Source organism: Carica papaya, chromosome 1 (assembly GCF_054855325.1).
Source record: "Carica papaya isolate Zhongbai chromosome 1, ASM5485532v1, whole genome shotgun sequence".
NCBI lineage: Eukaryota > Viridiplantae > Streptophyta > Magnoliopsida > Brassicales > Caricaceae > Carica > Carica papaya.
This window is the reverse complement of record NC_142309.1, coordinates 25,779,489-25,803,919: the sequence shown is the minus strand read 5'-3', so window position 1 is coordinate 25,803,919 and position 24,431 is coordinate 25,779,489. Positions and strand designations below refer to the sequence as shown.

At 33.0% G+C, this 24,431-nt stretch overlaps 1 protein-coding gene and 3 pseudogenes across 1 annotated transcript; all 4 read left to right on the top strand.

Annotated features, from left to right (window-relative positions):
- Positions 1 to 62: 62 nt before the first annotated feature.
- LOC110815169 (glucan endo-1,3-beta-glucosidase pseudogene) lies at positions 63 to 4,925 on the top strand (annotated as a pseudogene).
- A 2,146-nt stretch (positions 4,926 to 7,071) lies between these two features.
- Positions 7,072 to 7,554, top strand: LOC148270477 (glucan endo-1,3-beta-glucosidase pseudogene; annotated as a pseudogene).
- A 6,312-nt stretch (positions 7,555 to 13,866) lies between these two features.
- Positions 13,867 to 15,133, top strand: LOC110815170 (glucan endo-1,3-beta-glucosidase-like). The gene is made up of 2 exons (XM_022042834.2): positions 13,867 to 13,974; positions 14,103 to 15,133. The coding sequence occupies exons 1-2, from the start codon at positions 13,902 to 13,904 to the stop codon at positions 15,044 to 15,046; spliced, it is 1,017 nt and encodes a 338-aa protein (XP_021898526.2). The 5' UTR covers positions 13,867 to 13,901; the 3' UTR covers positions 15,047 to 15,133.
- Positions 15,134 to 16,047: 914 nt separating this feature from the next.
- LOC110815172 (glucan endo-1,3-beta-glucosidase pseudogene) lies at positions 16,048 to 16,815 on the top strand (annotated as a pseudogene).
- Positions 16,816 to 24,431: the final 7,616 nt, after the last annotated feature.

The window sequence follows — 24,431 nt, the reverse complement described above, 5'->3', positions numbered from 1 at the left end:
CACACTTTTTTAAATATGCTCAAGGGCATGTATTTGCATCTGTTCGGGATGAACTCCAGCCAATGAAGCTCATCTACTCAGTAAGCGGCAACTCCGTGTGGGTTCTGGCTCGTACTTTTAGCACTAAAACAAGATTTTACTTCTGGTGCATTGGTCATTTGAGTTTAGCAGTTGAACTTAATTTCTGTGTTACAGTGATTTCTGGTAATATTGCTTCTATAATAGATAATAGATATATTTTAGTTTGATATAATAATTTTAATAAAATAATGTTTTTATTTTTTTTCAGTTACATTTAAGATAAATTTAATTAGAATATGTAGTTTATTTAAATAGAATATTTTTTTAACTTTTTACTTTTTAGATATAATTGAAAAAGATTTGAATAGATTTATAATTTATCCAATTTACGATTATGAGAAAGTAGAATTTATTTTAATTATTTATATTTAGGAAGAATTACTATTTATTTAGATTAAAAATTATATTATCAGTCTAATTTAAGATCCTACTGGAATTAAAATATTTAATTAAAAGATTAATTAATTATGACTAATTATTATATAATGCAGAGTTATATTAAAAGTAAAAATTTCGAATAAAGATTTTTATTGAAATTAAAACGTATAGTGAATTAAAATTTTATCAAAATTACATCTTTGAAAAAAAAAAAAGAAACGAAGACATGAATTTTTTAAAATAAAGGTATAAGAAAAATAAGTACAAGTAAATATAGAAAATTAAAGGAAATATGAAAAAGAATAGGAATGAAGAAATATATGGGAATGTATATAAGAAATATAGGGAATTGGCACGTGGTAATTCTTCGATTTTTTTAAATAATTTTATTTTATTATTCACAATAATGATTTAATTATTTTAATTATTTCAACAATGATTGTTGAAAATTTAACGTTTAGAATTCATAAAGCATTTCATAATTTAATGTTAGAATTAAACTACATTATTTTAATTAGTACTAATTATTTATTTAAAATTTTTAAATATAAAATTAAAATCTAATTTTTAATTAACTGCAAATATATATATAATGACTATCTATTTAAATTTTTAGTTGATTAGAAACTCTAAAATTACATACTATTTTAAACTCCTAATTGTTTATTTGCTTTACACATCTCATGTATCATAGTTATATATATATATATATTTATATAATTCTTCTAAAATTATGCTACAAGCTGAAAATTTAGTTCTAATTAAATTTCAAGCAGATATCGCCAAATTATATTGTTACCAAACCCTTCTGCCATGGAGGAAAACTACAATGTTAGACATTATCCTTCTAGCTTTTAATTTTTAATTAATTCCAGTTTTAATATTAACTATGTTAAGGAATTAAGTTGGATGAGTAATCTTAACATAAATGTTATTTTAAATTAAGTGATGAATATATATAAACTAAAAAATATAGGAGTCCTGTAATTAGTAAATAGTTATTAGAGGATATAGATCTAAAATAGTATTTTTTTTAAAAAAAAATATTTATAAATACATTTTTGAGATAAACAGTAACTTTTTTCTTTGAGTGAGAGAACATTTATGTAAAGATTCGTAACTTAAAAAAAAATAAAGTCATTAATTAAATACGTAAGCGAAATAATAGAATTTAAGGTTTACATTCCTTACATAATAATTTAGAAGTCAATAAGATTACGGAAATGTTCATTCGAAAAGAAATTAAGAAAATCAAGTAAATAAATAAAAAACCAATAATTGAGTATTCTAAAAAGACATTCACTAACTTTTAAAGGAAGTCCGAATGGTAAACTGTTTATAATCCTCTTGTTGATCGAGATCTGGGTCTTGGTCCTTTTAATATGAAATAGTTAATGAAATTGTAAACTACATTAACCCAGTAAGAATATCACACTACTCACCGATACATAAATTGAAAATTGGTAAAAATTATAAAAACAACCAATAGAGCTCTTGATTTAAGTAAATTCATTTATCATAAAGAAAATTATTTATTGCATATATTTACTATTGCGAGATTTTCAAAATCGATCTATAGAGACAATAACTCAAATAATATTCCAATATCATATTCAAGTGAGCAATAATAATAATTTTTTCTTTTTATTTACCTATTGGTACCCTTGGGGGTCCATAGGGATGTCTTACTATGCGTGAATCAATATCCAATATTGTTAATTAATCGGTTGTCCTCATACCCCATCTAGTATGACCACTAAACATATTATCCCTCAATATTCCATCCGGTATAGGGGGTAAATCGGGCCGTCCTCATACCCTGTTTGGTATGAGCACCAAAAATATCATTTCTTGATACACTGTCCGGTATGAGACAACGTTTACGGTAGGGTTTCCTATGTACCCAGTCCGTCCACAATCTTTCAGGATATTTAATGAGGCTATTATTCATTAATTCATATGACCAATTAATTTTTCGTTTGCATATTAATTTCTAATTTCATAAATCATGCAAGACAAACAATATATATATCAAGAAAGCACAACTGAATTATTCAAACATTCTAGTATATCATCATGTATTTAAAGCTGTAAATTCAACAATCAATTAAACAGGATAACAAATAAATGACTAACCAGTTTTCGGCTCCATTGATAACCTGTAATTATTCTTAAAGTTTTTTAAATTATACAAAATACTATATTACAAATTATTAAGCGTCAATACCATAACAAAGAATAAGATGAGAGATTCTTACCTGAATCGATGTCCAAAATACTGAACTTTTTACTATACCTACTAGCGGTCCCTGAGTTTCCTGAATTTTTCTGCGGAGATTAAAACACGCTTCACGTACCTAAAAATACCTCATAAAATCCAAAATCGATGTTAAAAATATTTTTCAACCAATTTCAGAATTTCAGCACAGTGGTATCGTCGTGCTCCAGTGACGGCATTGCCGCTTGCAACGTCGATTTGCCTCAGCCTGTCCGGTTTCGGCCGGTTTTATACACATCCCTGCGAGAAAACACGTTAGCGTGTCTCGGTTGACCGAAAAAAGTTAAAAACGAAAACCTATCAGCGGTAGGATTTTTTGATGTGGTGGCTTTGCCAGCCCAGCTTCGCGACTAGATGTTTTTCTTCAATCAACCTGTAGAAAATAGAACGGTGAACACAATAGTAGAAAAATTGTACAATATGAGAAACGAGAAGGGACTCATTGGAAGCAGTTTCAGGTTTTACTCGCGGCGGTTCCGTCAGACTTTATCCGTAGTTTTCAGTTTATCCGCCGTTATTGTTCCTCCGATTTGGCCATGGAGGTACTCGAAATCAAATTTTGAGCAGATAGAAAATTTTTTACTTTTTTTTAGTAGTCAGAGGTGGTTCCAGCGCGGCGGGCGGCAGTCGGCTCCCTTCTCCAGCAATTGGTTCTTCTTCTTCAGCGGAAGGCCGGCGGCTAGGGTTTGGGTTCGGTATAATGCGAGATATTTATACCCATCTCGCTTAAATCTTGGTCATTTATCGCATTTGATCTCGACCGTCTGATCGCATTTAAAGAGAAAATGAATCTGTACCATTCATCGCGATTTGATCTCGACCATCCGATCGCGTTTAAAGAAGAAACGAATCTGGACCGTTCATCATGTTTAATCGCGACCGTCCGATCGCACCTGAGGAGGGAACAGATCCGAACTGTTCACGCGTGCGGGAACACTTCCAGGCCGTCAGATTGTAGGCACGCGGATTGCCAGCGTGGTCTTCCACGTGGCAACGAGTCAACGTGTCTTACCACGCGGCGTGTTTCGGTTCGTCGGGACCGCTGACTGGTCGATCCTACGTTGTGTAATTTTATGTAATTATATTTTGACCCACAATTTTTTATTTTTCTTTCAAAAACACCATTCAAACTCAAATTTTCACCCGTTTTTCTCAAAATTATTTTTAATTTCATCTTCAATCTATTTTTTTTAATTTCACATTTAATAAAAATTTATTAATTTTAAAATTATATTTTTATACATTTTTTAAATTTTAAAATTAATCATGTACTAAATTTTGAGACCAATTATTACAACTTATAATTTACTGAAATATGTAAAGCAATTAAAGCCTTTACCAATTGTAAAAAACTTCTAAATAAAGGATTTTCAATAATTAATTTTCAGGAATGTGCAATTATTCTCTCTCATGTTTTAAACCCATTGCATGTCAATATTTAGAGACATTAAATGCAGTCTTATGTTACATGAATATATATATATATAGATATATATTTGTATTTCATCTTTCTGTAAACTAGAGAAAAGAAAGAAAAAAAAAAAACTTTGTTGAAGGCGAGAACTTGCATTGAAAATGGGGTCGAAGTGGGATATATTCATGTTTACTACAACACTCCTGCTAGTGCTTCAAATGTTTAGTTTTGTTGGTAAGAATTTGATCTTGCATTTATGCTTTCAAATGCTTAAATGATTCTTTATAAAAAAATATATATATAAGTTTAAAGGTTCGTATTTTAAAATACAATGTTACAGGTGCAAAACGCATAGGTGTTTGTTATGGGTTGAATGGCGACAATCTTCCTTCTCCGACAGATGTGATAAACTTGTATAAAAAAAGTGGTATAGAATATCTTAAAATCTACGAACCATATCCGGAAGTACTCGATGCCTTACGTGGATCGGGACTTCTTGTTGCTGTTGGTCCTAAAAATGAAGACGTACCACACCTAGCACAAACTGCAGATGCAGCAAGCGAGTGGGTTAAAGCTAACATTGCTCCCTATGCTGGCTCCATTTCTTTTAGATGGATCACCATAGGCAATGAAATTATTCCCGATGAAAACAGTTCATTTGTTGCACAAGCAATACAAAGTATGCACGATGCCCTTTCGTCTGCTGGGCTCGATAATATTATAGTGACTACTGTCGTTTCTAAAAATGTGCTTGGTACTTCGAACCCTCTGTAGCAGCCTCGGAAATTTAAAATGGAATTTATATTCAAAAATATCAAATACGGAAGCGAGATCAAAATTTCAGTTAACATCCTTTACACGAAAACCAAAAACGTGCTCAAAATATAAAAGATTAAACTAACAAAAAAAAGAAACTCGAAAGTAAAGCTATGAGTATGACTATGGGGTCTCTAGGCATCCCCTTCGTCGTCCTCCTGCGAAACGGGCTCGGGAACCATGTCTTCCTGATCTGAAATGATTAAATAAGGAATGAGCTACACTAGCCCAGTAAGGACATCACGATATCTCACCGTCACGGAGGTAAAGGTGGGTAGAAAACAGAAAAGACCAATGGAGCATGATTTACGACAAATCCTTTTATTAATAATAAAACCTTTACCATCCACTTACCTCGGTGGAATTTATAAAACAATATATGAAAGCAATAACATTATCATAATCATGGAATCATATAAACTGTAAAATATAACACTTATCACGCCTTTTGTAATTCAATCATTATACAACATATCTTTTCCTTATTTACCAGCCTACTAGTATCCGTGGGGGTCCATAGGGGTCCCGCTACCCGTTAACCTTTAACATTCGTCATCGGATTCCAGGGCCGTCCCCATACCCCGTCCGGTATGGGCGCCAAAACCATAAACCTCAATACTCCGTCCGGTATGAGGGTGAAACGGGCCGTCCCCATACCCCGTCCGGTATGGGAGACCACAATCCCGGTAGGGTTCTCTACGGACCCGGTCCGTCCACCATCTCCCAAGATATCTAGTCAGACTGACCACATTATACAATTACCCATTTACATAATCTTTCATTCTCTTTTCCCTCAGTCAGCATCATCAATCCACATACAAACAAGCAAAACGGTAATTTATGCCAAACAGACAACATAAAGCATTAATATCCCAGTCATTCAATCCATAATCAGTAAAACAGTAAAATATTCACACGAAACTATAAAATGAAAACATCAAATCTCATACTGCATTTAAAACTGTAAAACAGGCCAAATAACAGTTAACCAACAAACACACTAGACTCGGGCTCTATTAGCGACCTTAAATAATTTCACACATTCGTTAATTCATGAAATACCGTTTTATCATTTATTGAACTTTAATACCGTGATAGGAAATAGGGCGAGGGGTCCTTACTCGTTTCGGGGTCCGAACACGGCTTCACAGTGCGCTTACAGGCTGTCCCTAATTTTCCCTAAATTTTTCTCGGGGAACTGAAACGCACTACTGGTACCTGCACGTGTTCCAAAAAATCCCAAATTAGGCCCAGGGCCCCCTTTCGGCCCAAATCGCAACTCCGGCACGGCGGCTCCGCCGTGCTCTGGCGACGGCACCGCCGCTGGCGGCGGCGATTCGCCTCGGGTTGGCTGTTTTCGGCCGTTTCTGGCCGAATTTGGCCACACTCGCATCGGTCCCTGCGAGAAAACAACCCTAGGGCCCTCGGGGGGCCAAAAAATACGGAAAAACGGAGCTTACCGGCGGCGACGCTCTCGGGTGCGGCGGCTCTCCGGCGAGGTTCGTGTTTTGGTGATTCGGCTCCGGTCAACCTGTAGAAAAAAGAATGGTGATCACGGTGATATAAAAATTGCATCAAACGGAGGCCGGGAAGGGCCTCATCGGAGGCAAAAACCGAGAAGGGGCGCGGCGGCACCGCTGGGCTTCAGCTGTGTATCCCGGCCGTTTGGCCGGGATTTTGGCTCCGATTTGGCCACAGGAGGAATCAGCGTGGAAAAACGAGTCGGGGGTACGAAATTTACCTCGATCGGCGGTCGGAAATTCCTCCGGTGCGGCGGCGGGTGGCGGCGGCCGGCTTCTGGTTCGTCTTCTCCGACGAGCGGCAGGCGGCTAGGGTTTGTGGTCTGGTATGGGGGTTCTATTTATAACCCTTTGCCTTTTGATCTCAGCTGTCCATTTTGTTTTAATCTGAGCCGTCCGTTTTTGATTAAATCTGGACTGTCCGTGCGTTTAAATCTGGGCCGTCTGATCGCGCCTACGCGGATCGCCAACGTGGCCCTTTTTGGAACGACGTGGTCTTGCCACGTGGCTTTTTTTTTTTTTTTTTTTCGGCCCCTTTCCGGGCGCTACACCCTCCATCAGCAGGATTTTTTTCTGATGAAACAATGGAAACTATGATTGCTGTAGGATCGGTTTTACGCAAAACTGGTGCACCGCTCATGATTAATGTGTATCCTTATTTTGCTTATGCTGCAGACCCATCTCATATTTCTTTGGATTATGCTTTGTTTAATTCGAGTAAAGCAGTTGTTGATGGCCATTTTAAGTACTATAATTTGTTCGATGCCATGGTGGACGCATTTCATGCACCACTTGAAAGGATCAATTCTGAAGATGTGAAGATTATAATTGCTGAGTCCGGATGGTCGAGTGATGGCAATCCTCCTTTTAGTTCTATAGAAAATGCAGAGACTTATAATAAGAGATTTTATGATCATGTGACGCAGCAAGGAACACCGAAAAGACCAGGTGATGTGATGGAAGCATTTTTCTTTGAGATGTTCAATGAAGATATGAAACCAACTGAGGTTGACAAGCATTTCGGATTTTTTTATCCAAACATGCAACCTGTTTATCCATTTTGGTGATTGTAATTTTATATTTGTGTGAAAACATTGGAGAACATGGTGATTTGCTCCTAAGTACTCACTGTATTTGTTTCCATTGAAAAATTAATAAATTACACATTCGGCAAATATAGATTTTAAATAACCAAACAAGCTGACGACTTTTTCAAATCCGGGGATCTTTCGAACAAATTTTAGACGTATACACTATTTATTGTTGGATAAAATTACCATTTAAAATAGATTTTTTCTTATCGGTAAAGTCCAAAAGTGTAGAACAATAGTTACAATATCTAAATAAGATTTAATATATGCAAAATACTTGAAGTTTTACCATACTTCAGATTTTCTTTTCTTTAATTAGATTTTAATTATTGTAGTGATTAAGAATAATTTTTTGATTGATGTATATCTTATTGAATATTACAGCTCTATATATGAATTTTTTAAGACAAAAAGGAAATAAACAATTATAATTAAATAGAAAGGATGTAATTTATTCTTATACCATAAATTTCTTCATTTTTTAAATATTACAGTTCTATGGATATAGATTTTTCGTATCAGAAAAAAAAAAAATAATTATAATTAAATACAGAAGATGTAATTTACTTTTATATCATATTTTTTTTTCTCTTTAACACTCTTATTTATTTATTTTTAATATTATGATTTACTTTCTACTTAATATATTGATTTATTTTCTTTTTAATACCTGATTTACTTCTTTTTTAGTATTTTAATTTATTTTTTTAATACCTTAATTTATTTTCTCTCTGTTGTAGTATCTTATTAAATTCTATATACATATATATATATTTTAGAAAACTTGCAAGAGATATGGGGCCAGACTATGCTAAATGGATGTTGACCATGGTATTGTTACTCCTAGTTCAAATGCTTATTCTGACTGGTAAGATTCTTATCTTGCAATTATTATGTCATTTATCTTTAACATAAGATCGTATTTCTTAAATTTAGTTTAATTCATCTAAAATGTTCTTTTTTCCTACTATATAGCACGGTTAAGTGATTTAATTAACTAAATTAGTGTTGTTTGTAATTGTAACGGCCCCGGAATTTTAAAATGAAATATGTGTATTAAAATGTCAAATGCGGAAGCATAATAAAAATTTTGATTAACATCCCTTACACTAAAACCAAAAACATGCTCAAAGTATAAAAGAACGAACTAACTAAAAGAGAAACTCGAAAATAAAAACGATAAATATAACTACGGAGTCTTCAGGCGTCCCCTTCGCCGTCTTTCTGCGGAACGGGCTCGGGAACAATGTCTTCCTGATCTGAAATGATTAAATAAGGAATGAGCTACACCAGTCCAGTAAAGACATCACACTATCTCACCGTCACGGAGGTAAAGGTGGGTAGAAAACACAAAAATACCAATGGAGCATAATTTACAATAAATTCTTTTATCAATAATAAAATCCTTTACTATCCATTTACCTCGGTGAAATTTATAAAACAATATACGAAAGCAATAACATTATCATCATCATGAAATCATATGAGCTGTATAACATAATACTTATCACGCCTTTTGCAATTCAATCATTACACAACATATTTTTCCTCATTTACCAGTCTACTAGTATCCATGGGGATCCATAGGAGTCCCGCTACCCGTGAACCTTTAACACTTGTAATCAGATTCCAGGGCTGTCCCCATACCCCGTTCGGTATGGGCGCCAAAACTATAAACCTCAATACCCTGTCCGGTATGAGGGTGAAACGGGTCGTCCCCATACCCCGTCCGGTATGGGCACCAAAACACATAAGGTCTCCATACCCCGTCAGGTATGAGAGACCGCAATCCTGGTAGGGTTCCCTACGGACCCGGTCCGTCCACCATCTCCCAGGATATCTAGTCAGGCTGACCATATTATACAATTATCAATTTACATAACATTTCATTCCCCTTTTTCCTCAGTCAGCATCATCAATTTACACACAAACAAACAAACCAGTAATTTATGCCAAACGAGACAACATACAACATCGGGTTCTCAGTCATTCAACTCATAATCAATAAAACAGTAATATATGCACACGAAACTATGAAATAAAAACATCAGACCTTATATTACACTTAAAACCTTAAAATAGGCCAAACAACAGCTAACCGACAAACACACCAGACTCGGGCTCCATTAGCGATCTTAAGCAATTTCACACATCTATTGATTCATGAAATACTGTTTTATCATTTATTGAACTTTAATACCGTGATAAGAAATAGGGTGAGAGGTCCTTACTTGTTTCGGGGTCCGAATACGGCTCTACAGTGCGCCTACAGGCTGTCCCTAATTTTTCCTGAATTTTTTCCGGGGAACTGAAACGCACTACTGGTACCTGCACGTGTCCCAAAAAAATTCCAAATTAGACCCAGGGCCCCTTTCGGCCAATATCGCAATTCCGACACGGCGGCTCCGTTGTGCTCCGGCGATGGCACCGCCGTAAGCGGCGGCGATTCGCCTCGGGTTGGCCGTTTTCGGCCACACTTGCATCGGTCCCTGCGATAAAACAACCCTAGGGCCCTCGGGGGACCAAAAAATTACGAAAAATCGAAGCTTACCGGCGGCGGTGCTCTCGGGTGCAGCAGCTCTCCGGCGAGGTTCGTGTTTTGGTGATTTGGCTCCGATCAACCTGTAGATAAAAAAATGGTGATCACAGTGATATAAAAATTGTATCAAACGGAGGCTGGGAAGGGCCTCATCGGAGGCAAAAATCGAGGAGGAGCGCGGCGGCACCGCTGGGTTTCGACCGTGTTTTTCGGCTGTTTGGCCGGGATTTTGGCTCCGATTTGGCCACAGGGAAACTCAGCATTAAAAAACGAGCTGAGTGTATGAAATTTACCTCGATCGGCGGTCGGAAAACTCCCCGGTGCGGCGGCAGGTGGCGGCGGCCGGCTCCTCCGGCGTCTAGTTCGTCTTCTCCGGCGAGGGCAGGCGGCTAGGGTTTTTGTGGTCAGGTGTGGGGGTTTTATTTATACCCTTTTGCCTTTTGATCACAGCCGTCCATTTTGATTAAATATGGGCCGTCCGTGCTTGATTGAATCTGGGTCGTCCGTGCGTGCGAGGATGCATCTGGGCCGTTCGATCGCCCGCACGCGGATCGCCCACGTGGTCCGTTCCTGGGTCGACGTGGTCTTGCCACGCGGCAGGTCCTGGTTTGCCAGGACTGCTTACTGGGCCGCTGACGTGGCTGCTGACGTGGCACTGACGGGGCGCAATTTTTCTAAATTGCGTTTTGACCCCCGGTTTCCGATTTTCTTTTCAAAAATACCCCCAGAATCCTAATTTTCACATCTTTTTTTCAAAATCAATTTCAATTAAATCCAAATAATATTTTTACCTAATTTTACAATTATTGTTATTTTTATTAACTTAAATTAAATTAAACTAAATAAATCAATTAAAATTTAAAATTATAAAATAAACTAAATAAATAAAAAATAAAATTAATAATAATAATAATAAAATTCTAAAATTATTGGGCGTTACAGTAATAATTTGAAGTGGTTAATTTTCTCAATTAAAATTTTCATTTAGTAGTATATTTCAAATTATGAATTTTCTAGAAAAAGTATTTAAGATTATTTAATTTAAAAGAAATAAATTAGCAAAATTTATTCTATGTACATGAGAAAAACTACTCTACATATGTTAGATATAGTTAATAGTCCATTTGAAATAAAATGCTGCAGGTGGTAGCACAGTAAAGACAAGTGTTTGTTATGGGTTAAATGGAGACAACATTCCTTCTCCAACATATGTAATAAACTTGTTAAAGGAAAAAAGAATAGCACTCATTAGGATTTATGAGCCACTCCCTCAAGTGCTTGATGCTTGTGTAGATCAGGACTTCTTCTTGTTGCAATTGGTCCTAGAAGTGAAGATCTGCCAAGCTTAGCACAAAATCCAAACATGGCTCCTGCGTGGGTTAATACCCATGTTGCTTCTTATGCTGCTACTGTTTCTTTCAAATGGGTCACAGTAAGCAATGAAGTTATCCCAAGCCAATATGTTTCATAAGTTGCATTAGTAATAGAGAATAAGCATAATGTACTTCGGTTTATTAAGCTAAACAATGTCCTAGTGACCACTGTTGTTATTACAGATATTTTTGGAACCTCATTTCCTCCGTCGTCTGGGTTTTTTTCTGATGAAACAAGACCAATTATGACTACCATTGCGGCAATTTAAGGGGAAGAAGAGAAGTGGGAGCCGGAAAGAGAGGGTGCGCCCAGGAAGCACTGCGGGTGGTCGAGATCTGTGCGCATGCGGCGGGTGGCCAATCTGCGCCTATTAAAATATAGTTATTTAAGAATACTTTTATAATTCTTGAACTTTAAGTCTATGACATTAAGAAAGAGAAAAATAAAAGGGTTCTATGATAACTTGTTAAAATTAGCATAATGAAGTCATGTATTAGAAATGTCTTGAACATTCATTAATCAAAACCCTAAATTTCCAGGTAAAGTCTGTTCTTTTTAATGAATTATGCACTTCCAACTTTGATATAATAATTTTAATCAAATAATTTAATCGCTTCTTTTTAGTTACGATTTAAGATAAATTTAATTAGAATATATAATTTTACTTTTTATTATGTAATTGATATAGATTTGAATAAATCTATCAGTTATCCAACTTACGATTATGAGTAGGTAGAATCTATTAATTTAATTATTATATATTTAGATTAAAAATTATATTATCTGTCATCTTACTAAAATTAAAATATTTAATTAAAAGATTAATTAATTATGATTAAAGATTATATTAAAATTAAAACTAATTAAAAATTTAACTCTCCAAATGCAGAATTATATTAAAATTAAAACTTCGGGATGAAGATTTTTATTGAAATTAAAATGTATAATGAATTAAAATTTTATAGATATTATAATTTCTGTGTATTAATATCTAATATTTAATTAAAAACACTTTTTAAGTTCAATAATATGAAAACAAATTTTTTGAAAAAAATTAAAGGAAAACATACTTTTTTTTACAATAAAGAATAAGAAAAATAAGTGCAAGTAAATATTAAAAATTAAATAAAATATGAAAAAATAGGAACGAAGAAATATAAGGGAATGACTTAGGATTAAGGAAAATATATACATATATATATATTATATAACACTGGAAATTGACACGTGATAATTCTTAAATTTTTTGAAAAAAATTATTTTATTATTCGCAATAATTTTTAATTCTTTATCGATTAAAAATAAGAAGAATTAAAATGACTGTCGAAAATTTCACATTGAAAATTTATAAATAATTTTATAATTTAGATGTTAGAATTAAACTATATTCTTTTTATTAATAATTATTATTTAGTTAAAAATTTTAAATATAAAATTAAAAACTAATTTTTAATTGACTGCAAATATATATATATAATAATTATCCATTTACAAACCCTGAAATTGCATACTATATAAATTCTTAATTGTTTATTTGCTTTCCCCGCCTCATGTATCATGCAGATCTTCTACTAAAAGATAAGTTACGATAATTTTTATATTTCTATTAGAATTTTTCTATATATGTAAAATAATATTTATATTATTATTTTTTATATAAATTCTTCTAAAATTATACTACAAGCTGAAAGTTTAGTTCTAATTAAATTTCAAGCACCCTTCTGTCAATGGACTCTAGGACGTAACAGATAAACAATATACTATGTTGGGATAGAAACCCACCAAAAGGGAACAATATCTCCTTCAATTTTAAATTGATTTTATCCTTCTAGCTTTTAATTTTTAATTAATTCTAAGTTTAACATTAACTTTGTTAGGGAACTAAGTTGGATGAGTAATCTTAATATAAATATTATTTTAAATTAAGTGATATATATATATATATATAAACTAAAAAAATATAGGAGGCTTGTAATTAATAAATAGTAATTAGAGGATATGGATCTAAAATGGTATTTTTTTAAATAAAAAAAAAATATTTATACATACAGTTAGTTTTGAGATAAGCAATAACTTTTTCCTTAGGGTATGAGATAAAATCTATCCCAACACAATTGTAAAAGACTTCTATCTAAAGGATTTTCAATAATTAATTTCAGGGATGTGCAATTAAAGCTTTTGCCAATTGTAAAAGACTTCTATCTACAGGATTTTCAATTATTAATTTCAGGGATGTGCAATTATTATCTCTCAACGTTTTAAATCCATTGGATGTCAATATTTAGAGACATTAAATGCAGTCTTATGTTAGATCTGTAAATATTTATATATAAATTCATCTTTCTGTAAACTTAGAGAAAAAAAAAAAACCAAAACAAAACTTTGTTGAAGGCGAGAACTTGCAGTGACAATGGGGTCGAAGTGGGATATATTCACGTTTACGACAACACTCCTACTCTTGCTTCAAATGATTACTTTTGTTGGTAAGAAATCGATCTCATATTTATGCTTTCAAAACTCAATTTACATTAAATGATTCTTTATAAAAATTAGATATATATATATATATATATATGACCAAAGAATCGATTTTTTAAATTAAATGTTACAGGTGCAAAGCAGATAGGTGTTTGTTATGGGTTGAACGGCGACAATCTTCCTTCTCCAACAGATGTGATAAACTTGTATAAGCAAAGTGGAATTGGATTTCTTAGAATCTACGAACCATATCCGGAAGTACTCGATGCCTTACGGGCATCAGCACTTCTTGTTGCTGTTGGCCCTAGAAATGAAGAAATACCAAGTTTATCACAAAGTTTAGATGCAGCAAACGAGTGGGTTAAAGCTAATATTGCTTCCTATGCTGACACTGTTGCTTTTAGATGGATCACCATAGGCAATGAAGTTATCCCCGGCGAATACGCTCCATATGTTGCACAAGCAATAGAAAATATGCACAATGCAATTTCGTCTGCTGGGTTTGATTATATTATGGTGACTACAGTTGTTCCTTCAAATGTTCTTGGTAACTCATATCCTCCATCAGCAGGAGCTTTTTCTGATGAAACAAGATCAAATATGATTGATATAGCATCGGTTTTGAGTGAAACTGGTGCACCACTCATGCTTAATGTGTATCCTTATTTTGCTTATGCTGCTGATCCGTCTCATATTTCTTTGAATTATGCTTTGTTTAATTCGACCGAAGCAGTTGTCATTGATGGCCAATACAAGTACTATAATTTGTTTGATGCCATGGTGGACGCAGTTCATGCAGCACTTGAAAGTGTCAACCATGGAAATGTGAAGATTACGATTGCTGAGACGGGATGGCCGAGTGATGGCAATCCTCCTTTTAGTTCTATAGAAAATGCAGAGACTTATAATAAGAACTTTTATGATCATGTGACGAAGCAAGGAACACCAAGAAGACCAGATGATGTGATGGAAGCATTTTTCTTTGAGATGTTCAATGAAGATATGAAACCAACTGAGGTCGACAAGCATTTCGGATTTTTTTATCCGAATATGCAACCTGTTTATCCATTCTGGTGATTGTAATTTTTTATATTTCTGTCAACATTGAAGAGCATGGTGATTTGCTCCTAAGTTCTCACTGTATTTGTTTCGATTGAAATATTAATAAACTATGCATTGGTAAATATAAATTTTAAATAACCAACAAGCTAACGTGAGTGACAAAAAAATAGTTTAATTAATTAAAATTAATATCACTTACAACATCCTCATATAGAATTATGAGGTCTTTTGGTTTAACATGTGTAATATCTAAGCATATTTTCTGTTCTGACTTATTGTGTTTATCTTCTTTTTTTTAGTATCCAAAAAAATATATATTTCTTACATAAACAACTAAATTTTATAATTTAATTTAGTATAATTTAAAGTAAATATACTATCTATTATTGGACAAAACTATCAAAATAGATTTTTGCTCATCACGAAGTCCAAAAGTGCATAATAATAATTATAATGTCTAAATAAGATCTAATATATTCAAAGTATTTCAAGCTTTACCATACTTCAAATTTTCTTTTCTTTAATTAGATTTTGATTGTTATAGTTGTTAAAAATAATTTTTCCATTAATATATATCTTGTTAAATATTACAACTCTATATATATAAGTTTTTTTGGGAAGAAAATGGAAATAGACAACTGCAATCAAGTACAAATAATTTAATTTACTCTTATACCATAATTGTCTCCCTCTTCTGAATATTACATGTCTATATACATAGGTTTTACATGAGGAAAAAGGAAATAGATAATTATAATTAAATACAAATGATGTAATTTCCTCTTTTTCCTTATTTATTTTCTTTTTAAGACCTTAATTTACTTGATCTTTAATACATTAATTTACTTCCTTTTCTGTAGTATCTTAGTAAATGTTATATACATATATATATATATATGTTATGTGAAATGAAGAGAACAGTTTAGTGGAGATTTATTTTCTCAGTCAAGTTTTCTTTTCTTCAGAAAATTTTCTCTTGGGAAAATTGCAAGAGATATGAGGCCACATTATGCTAAATGAATGTTCACCGTATTATTTTTACTCTTGGTTCAAATGTTTAGTCTAACTGGTAAGATTCCAATCCTGCAATTATTATGTCGTTTATCTCTTACATAAGATCATATTTTTTAAATTTAATTTAGTTTATATTAAAATATTCTTTCCCCCTAGTATATAACATGGCTAATTGATTTAATTAACCGAATTAGTATTTACTATAACAATTTGAACAAGTAATCGACATTTGTTAGATATACTTAACATTCCATTTAAAAGAAAATGTTGCAGGTGGTAGCACAGCAAAGACAGGTGTTTGTTATGGGTTAAATGGAGACAATCTTCCTTCTCCAACACATGTAATAAACTTGTACGAGCAAAAAGGAATAGAACTCATTAGGATTTATGAGCCATACCCTCAAGTGCTTGATGCCTTGCGTGGATCAGGACTCCTTGTTGCAATTGGTCCTAGAAATGAAGATCTGCCAAGCTTAGCACAAAATCCAGACGTGGCTCATGCGTGGGTTAACGCCCATATTGCTCCTTATGCTGCTACTATTTCTTTCAAATGGGTCACAGTAGGCAACGAAGTTATCCCAGGTCAATATGCTTCGTATGTTGCATTAGCAATCGAGAATAGGTACAATGCACTTCGGTTTATTAAGCTAAATGATGTCGTAGTGATTACTGTTGTTCCTACAAATGCTCTCGGACCTTCATTTCCTCCGTCATCTGGGATTTTTCTGATGAAACAAGACCAATTATGGCTACTATTGCGGCGATTTTAGCCTCATCCGGTGCAACCCTCATGATTAATGTCTACCCATATTTTTCATATGCTGCAGACTCGTTTACTATTCCATTAAACTACGCTGTGTTTAATTCGAGTCGTCCGGTTTGTAGTGGATGGCCAATACGAGTATTATAATCTGTTCGATGCCATGGTTGATGCATTTAATGCAGCACTGGAGAAAGTTAATTTTGAAAATGTGAAAATTGTAATTTCCGAGACTGGATGGCCTAGTGATGGCAATCCTCCTTTCACTTCTATAGAAAATATAGCGACTTACGATAAGAAATTCTACTTTCATATCTCACATAAGGGAACGCCAAGAAAACCAGATGCTTTGGTGGATGCGTTCTTTTTCGAGATGTTCAATGAAGATCTAAAGCCAAATCCGGTCGAGCAGCATTTTGGATTTTTTTATCCCAATATGCAACCTGTATATCCCTTCTGGTAATTTTCAGTTTGATTTGTGTAAAGTGTTTGAGAAAAAAAGGGAGATGTTACTGGCTTTTGCATTTATTTTGAACAAAAACTAATATAATAAATTATTGGGTACATTTCTTGTATGCTATTAGGTGATGATCATCCTTTTTATCTTCTAGAATAAAATGAGCTTTGACAGAAAAAAGATAGTAATCAAAATGAATTTAAGACGGATTTGCCTGTAATTTACAGCCGAGGACCCAACCCTATTACGCCACAAATGCAAAAACTCTCTGCAGGTCAAGTCTTTTTGAATTATCAATCAGTAATGTTGCTCCAATACCCAACAACAAGCTACTGTGATACTAATCAAAAAGACGGTTGTCATTATTGGACGAGGAATTGCCATGGTGAACAGTTACAAGCTTGGTAGAAGAACCAAATTTGCATACTCGTACGTCTGCAAATAGAGGGGAGGAGAGGGTTGAGGAAGGAGAGAATAAAAGAGAGAATGAGTGTCAAAAGAGAAGATGATTGGATTGTTCTTTTTTCTTCAATTTTAGAACTGTATCAATTCGTCTAAAATTAAACTATTTCTATATATTAGATTTTCATGTTAGAAATGATTAAACAATCATCGGTACTAAATAATAACACATGTCATCCAATAACATGTAGTTCCATTTATTATCCAGAGTTAAACAAGAATTAATAGAGAGAGACTAATTTACCTCTGAAAATTATAAACAATTAACTTAACACAAGAATACATGTTTTCTTTACATTTAAATTAAATGCAATGCTAAATGTAAAGAGAATTGGAAAATCCCAAATGAAAGTTCAAAAATAATTTTTTAAAAAAAAGAAAGTCTGTCAACAGTTATCTGATTACAAATCAATTATCATTGCTCCTTGTTTTTGGCTAAAATTTCCATGTAGAGATGTTATTTAAGCAAGAAAGTAAACGGGGAGGTCAGACAAGAGAATTTTCCATTTTCCATTCTCTCTCTTTCTTCTTCAGCACAGACACCAAGTCTCTGGCATCTTCGTCTTCTTCTTCCAACACGCCTAGTGTGTCTTCACCTTCTGCTTCGTCCGGCTCTTCATACTCAACCTTAAGATCTTTTTATACTTAAAATATCCATCATGCATTAATTACGAGAAAACAAACTCGGTACAAAAAAAGCAGGAGAAAGAAAAAAAAAAAAATCAACAAGCTCCTGAGACTTGAAAAACTTGTTTGAGTTAGATTTCAATGTTTTATGATTTGTATTTGGCTATATATTTCAAATTTTACATTTTTGTGGTCTCTTGGTGTTGTATTTTTTCATTTGTTTGGGTATTTCTTATTAAAAAAAATACATATATATTTTCTCATTTTGTATCAAGTCTAGTCATACCATTATTCCTACAATTAGCCCACAAAACATGTATATGAATAACTCAAAATTTTAATATAAAACCTAACATCTCATGTGATATATAAAGTAGTAATATATACAAAATATAATGTCAAAATTTAGAATTTAACAAAACAAAACGAAAATTTCTAAAATATGAATAAAATATATATGAACTTGAACACTTTTACAAATTCTACTCGCCCGACAACGGTTCTGGATCTTCATTCTCATTTGAAAAATATTAGGGTGAAATTTAATGAGTTTCACTAATTTAATAGGTATTTTCGTTCTTCAAAAACTCATATCAGATATCATGCAAAAATACACAATATGTGATAAATGCAGTAGTAATGTTTTCAATACAAAATTTGTTTATAATTTTCACTATTTTCTAAACCAGAATTCACTTATTAAACATAATTGTTTCGAATATTCTAATTTTATATTTTTCAAATCGAATTTCTTAATTACACTCGAATATCATTTATAGTCTCGAAATATCATCTCATACACTCGGAAAAAAATATATACACTTGAATGTCATTTCTAAAATTTTGTCATGCAATACTGTTTATGTCATCATCAAGTAGAGGCAAAATGGATCCCTCCATCGTATAGATAGCACACACACACAAAATCTCACATTGACCACAGCAGTTATGTTTGCCAAGTAACCAATGCTCACAAACACTTATCTATGTCTAAATTAGTTTCAAATTCTATCCATGTACAAGTTCACCATATTCACTGAACTTCAGCCACACACACACATTCTCTTCCTCAATTCAGACTAAACAAGAAAGTATCCAGAGTCCATACACTATTCACTCACATCTGCTCCTTTCCTAATTTCTTATTTATTTCCCTTTCATTCTATTTTTCCTTTAAATATATTTAAGTTAATTTGTTTTGTAACCATAATTAATTCATTTTCTATTTTTATTTGTTTTCTTACGTTATTTTCTTTTTCTCAACCTTTCACTTTATTAGTAGTTTCTTTTCACTTATAAATTTTATTTATTATCACACATTCAAGTATTTATCAGTTCTTAAATTTTTCTAGTTTCTATCTCCTCATGATTTCCAAACAAGTTAGGGTTCACTCTTCATATGTCACACGGTTAAATGAAACAATGTCCAATGATACAAAGACCAGGAAAATCAAGTGTCTCAAACTCATTCCTGGCAATTTTCACTGCTGAGAAGATGTCCAAGTTCTATTCTTCATCAAGGAATTAAGTTAGTATATGTTCTATATTAAAATACACATAAATTTAAGAATACAGATGCATAAGCTTTTAAAATTCCAATCCAGGTTTGGAATGAGGAAATACTTACTAATGTTCATCGAATAGATTGTATTCCACTTGATCAACGGCCTAGAATCACCATACATAAACATAATCAAATTTAATTGGATTAAACCTAAAAGAAAACTACTAACAGTGGCCATTTTGGGTAATTACCAACAACTAGCTCCTTCTTCGATATTCGATGAACTACTACTTCAGCTCCCTACATAGGTGTAGGTGATTTATTTTTCAAAATCTATACATATATACATACATACGTATTAGCATCCGTATTCATCAAAACTCCACAATAAAAAAAGAAAAAGGGAAGTCACCTGATTCAGTTTGGGTGTTGTAAAGGCCGAACGGTCTCAAGTTTACAGATTTTCACTGCTCGACCCTACTCTTTTCCTCTCTCATTTTCAGCTCTTATTTGTTGAATGAAAGAAAAATACAAATTTCCCTAGTCGTCCAATCTTGCAATATTAAATTTGGGTCGTTCAACTGGATGTGATTTCAAGTCGTTGGATCTCTCAGACGATGCGATCTTGACCATCCATTTCCTGATTTCTATTTTCCCTCATTTTTTATTTAGATCTTTAAAATTTATAAAAACCTCCTAATTTTAAAAATTTCTTCCATTTAAACCTAAAATTCTAATTTAATTTATTTATTTACACACCCTTCTATTAAAGACCGAATATTAGATAGAAATTTTATTTTTTTAAAAAAAATTCCAAACAATCAGTTTGTATAGATTACAATTTCAAGAAATATTATCAATTTCAAAAAAAAATTGGTTTAAAAAATAATTTCTAAAAAATATTGATTTTGTAAAAACTCAGAACTTAAATGAAAATAAATTCATAAATTAAGTATAAAAGCGATTAATAGAGTTAGAATTTATATTTCTTATATAATAATTTTAAATGTCCAATAAGGTTACGGGAATGTCCCTTCTAAAAGACAAACGGTAATTAAAGAAATAAAATGAAGAGTGAATAATTAAGTATTTTAGGACAAGCTTCACTAGCACTTGAAGGAAGTCCGAATAGTGAACTACTCACAACTCTCTTTCTGATCGAGATCTGGATTTTGGTCCTCTTGATCTGAAATAACTAATGAAGGATGAGCGACACTAACCTATTAAGAATATCATACTAATCACATATACAAAAAACTGAATATTGATAAAAATCAGAAAAATAACTAATAGAGCCCTTGCTTTATTAAAATATATTTAAACTTGAAAATGTTTGTTTAATACTTAGTATAACGAGTTTTTCAAAAATAACCTATGAAAACTCATATCTATACCACTTTTCACTTTCACGCATAAAAGAATAAGAAACAATAACTTTTATTTTTTACCTACTTACTAGTACCCCTAGGGGTCCATAAGGAGGTCTCTCCTATATACCGGGTCCGTCTATCCTTTTTCTAGGTACCTAGCAAGTCTTTCACGTACAGATTTTCATCAACAAACACATACTAATATCTCATATTATATTTATAAATCAATTAAATGATATTTATACAGACAATATAGTTTATCATAATAAAGGATTGAGTAATCAGATAATTGAATAAACCAGATAAATCGATAAGACAATCGAACCATAAATTAAGAACATGTACTATACGAAAATCAAATAAGTATGATAGTGTAAAAAAATAAACAGAAAATCAGACAATTGTAAACTAATTATTTTTGGCTCTACCAATAACCTGTAATTATTTTTAACATTTTCTATTTTTCATAAAAACATAAAATTATACATCATTAAACCTCAATTTATTGTAACGAAAAATAGGGTGAGGGATTCTAACTTGGATCAGTGTTTCGAGACATCGAACTATTTATTACGTCTCCTAACGAGTACCGAATTTTTTGAGTTTTTCTTATAAAATCCAAAACATTCGTCACATACTTAAAAATACCTCCAAAATCTAAAATCGGTGTCCAAAACTCATTCCAGCCAATTTTATAGTATTGACACGACAGCGTCGTCGTGCTCCAGTACTAGCTCCGCCGCCCACGACGGCGGTTTGCCTCGGCTTGGCTTGTTTTGGCTATTTTTGCTGGTTTTGACCGATTTTGCATGTATTCCTATAGGAAAAATATGTTATGAGGCCTCAGTTGGCTGAAAAATCACAAAAACTAAACATATCAACGAGGGGGACCTTCGGGTATGGCAACTCTGCCGGTCTTCCTTCGTAGCTGAAACTCTTTCTTCGGCTAACTTGTACAGAAAAGGATGATGAACATAATAAATAAAAAATCACGCGAAACGGGAAACAAAAAGGGTTCATTGGAGGTGTTTTGGGATTTTGGCCACGACGGCTCTGTCAGACTTTACTCACGGTTTTTGGCTCACCCGCTATCCCTCTTATTCTGATTTGGTAACAAGGATGCTCATAATCAAATTCTGAGCGGGTATGAGAAATTTTTACTTTTCTTTTGCGGCCGACAGCGGCTTCGGTGCGGCAGTGGTCGGCGGTCGACCCCCTTCTTCGACGTCTAATTCTTCTTCTCCGGCGGGGGCTAGCGGCTAAAGTTTAGGTTCCCGTGGGACGTGAAGTATTTATACCCATCACGCATTGATCTGAACCGTCCATCGCGATCGATTTCATTCGTTTGATCGCACCTAAGGAGGAAATGAATATAGGCCGTTCATCGCGATTGATCTCAACTATTCGATCACGCCTAAAGAGAAAATGAATCCGGGCTATTCACGCGCACGAGATCGATCTTCGGTCGTCCCATCGCAGGGCACACGGATCGTCAGCATGGCCTTCTGTGTGGAACCGACATCAACGTGCCTTACCACGCGGGATACTTCGGTTCGTCGGAGCTGCTGATTGGACAGTTCTGCGCGGCCAAACTTTCTTTTTTTGTACTTTAACTGTCTATTTCTAAAATATTTTTCAAAAATATCTCTCAAATCTAAATTTTCACCTACTTTTTTTCAAAATTATTTTCAATCTCGTCCCTAATTTATTTTTTTCTCAAAATTTTATTTAAATAATAATAAAATTAATTAATTAATTTTTTTAAATTAATAATTTAATAATAATAAATTATCTCGAGTCGTTTTTCGGGCCCGAGTGTTACAGGTTTAAAACCCATATTCCAAAAAATTGGTTTACAATTTGAAGAAATATTGGTTTAAAAAATCATTTCCAAAAAATTATTAAAAATTTATTTTTCCTTTGAAACCCATTTTGTATTTTAAATATTATTTTTATTTTATGCATAGTATGTTTTAACATGGGTGTATATATAGAATTATAGAAAATTTGGAGAGTTTTTTTATATCTCAAACAAAATTTAATAGGACAGAAAGACTTCAACTGATAATCTATTGTTTATCTGCAGAAAATTCGTTTGAATCAGAAAAGTTGCAAGAGAAAATGAAAGCAAAGTGTGCTAGATTCATGGTTTTTACAGCATTCATACTCCTACTTCGAATGTTTTCTCTGGCTGGTAAGATTCTTCTCATGCTTTCCCTACTTTCTCTTTTCTAAATTCAACGCCTTGTTTAAAAATTAATTTTTAATTTTGTTACAAGTATCTGGTTTTGTCAACTTTCGGTTCTTAATTATTATTAATTTAATTATTAGAATTGTAGTATTTTAATAGTAAAAATATAAAATAAACAAAAATAAAAATATTATAATTTATTTTATATTTCAATATAATATATAAATTTTACAAGTGCAAAGCGCGCACGTATTTATTATGGATCAGAAGGAAATATAACCTTCCATCTCCAGCAAAAGTGATACAATTATGTCAAGAAAACAATATATTTTTTCTTAGATTAAAAGAACCAAATATTGAAATATTTGATGCCTTGAGTGAATTGGGAATTCTTGTTGCTGTTGGTCCTAAAAATGGAGACTTGCCAGGTCTTGCACTAAGCTCGGAAGCGGCCTTTGGCTGGGTGAATATGTTCATCGGTTCATACGTTGATTCTGTTTTCTTCAAATGAATCATAGTAGGTGATGAAGAAATTTTAGGAGAAAATGGTATCTACGTTAGAGGCGCAATGATAAATATCAGAAACCACGTTAGCAAATTAGCAGATAAGGTATTGGTCACAACACTTCTTCCTCCCAATGCTCTTAGTGTTTCTTTTCCTCCGTCAGCTGGGGATTTTTCTGAAAAAATTAAACAAAACATGACTGAAATTGCGGAATTTTTAGCCTCTCATGGTAAACATATTTCCGTATTTTACCTGTGCTACCAACTTAAGTAACATTTTGATCGATCATGTTATGTTCAATTCCAGTAAAGCAATTCTGCAAGACGGTATTTTTAGCTACTACAATCATTTCGATTTTATGGTTGATACATATAGTACAGCACTTGAGAAGATTGATTATGATGATGTAAAAATTTTAATTGGCGGAACGGGATGGCCAACTCATGGAAACCCTCCTTTTACTGGTATACAAAATGCGCAAACATATAACAATAGAGTTTATGATCATGT

What these genes read in the sequence shown, in the direction of transcription:
- LOC110815170 (XM_022042834.2), top strand. Translation starts at nt 13,902, where the DNA reads ATGGGGTCGAAGTGGGATATATTCACGTTTACGACAACACTCCTACTC. An exon ending in TCAAATGATTACTTTTGTTG is followed by an intron (nt 13,975 to 14,102) that starts GTAAGAAATCGA and finishes TAAATGTTACAG; the next exon opens with GTGCAAAGCAGATAGGTGTT.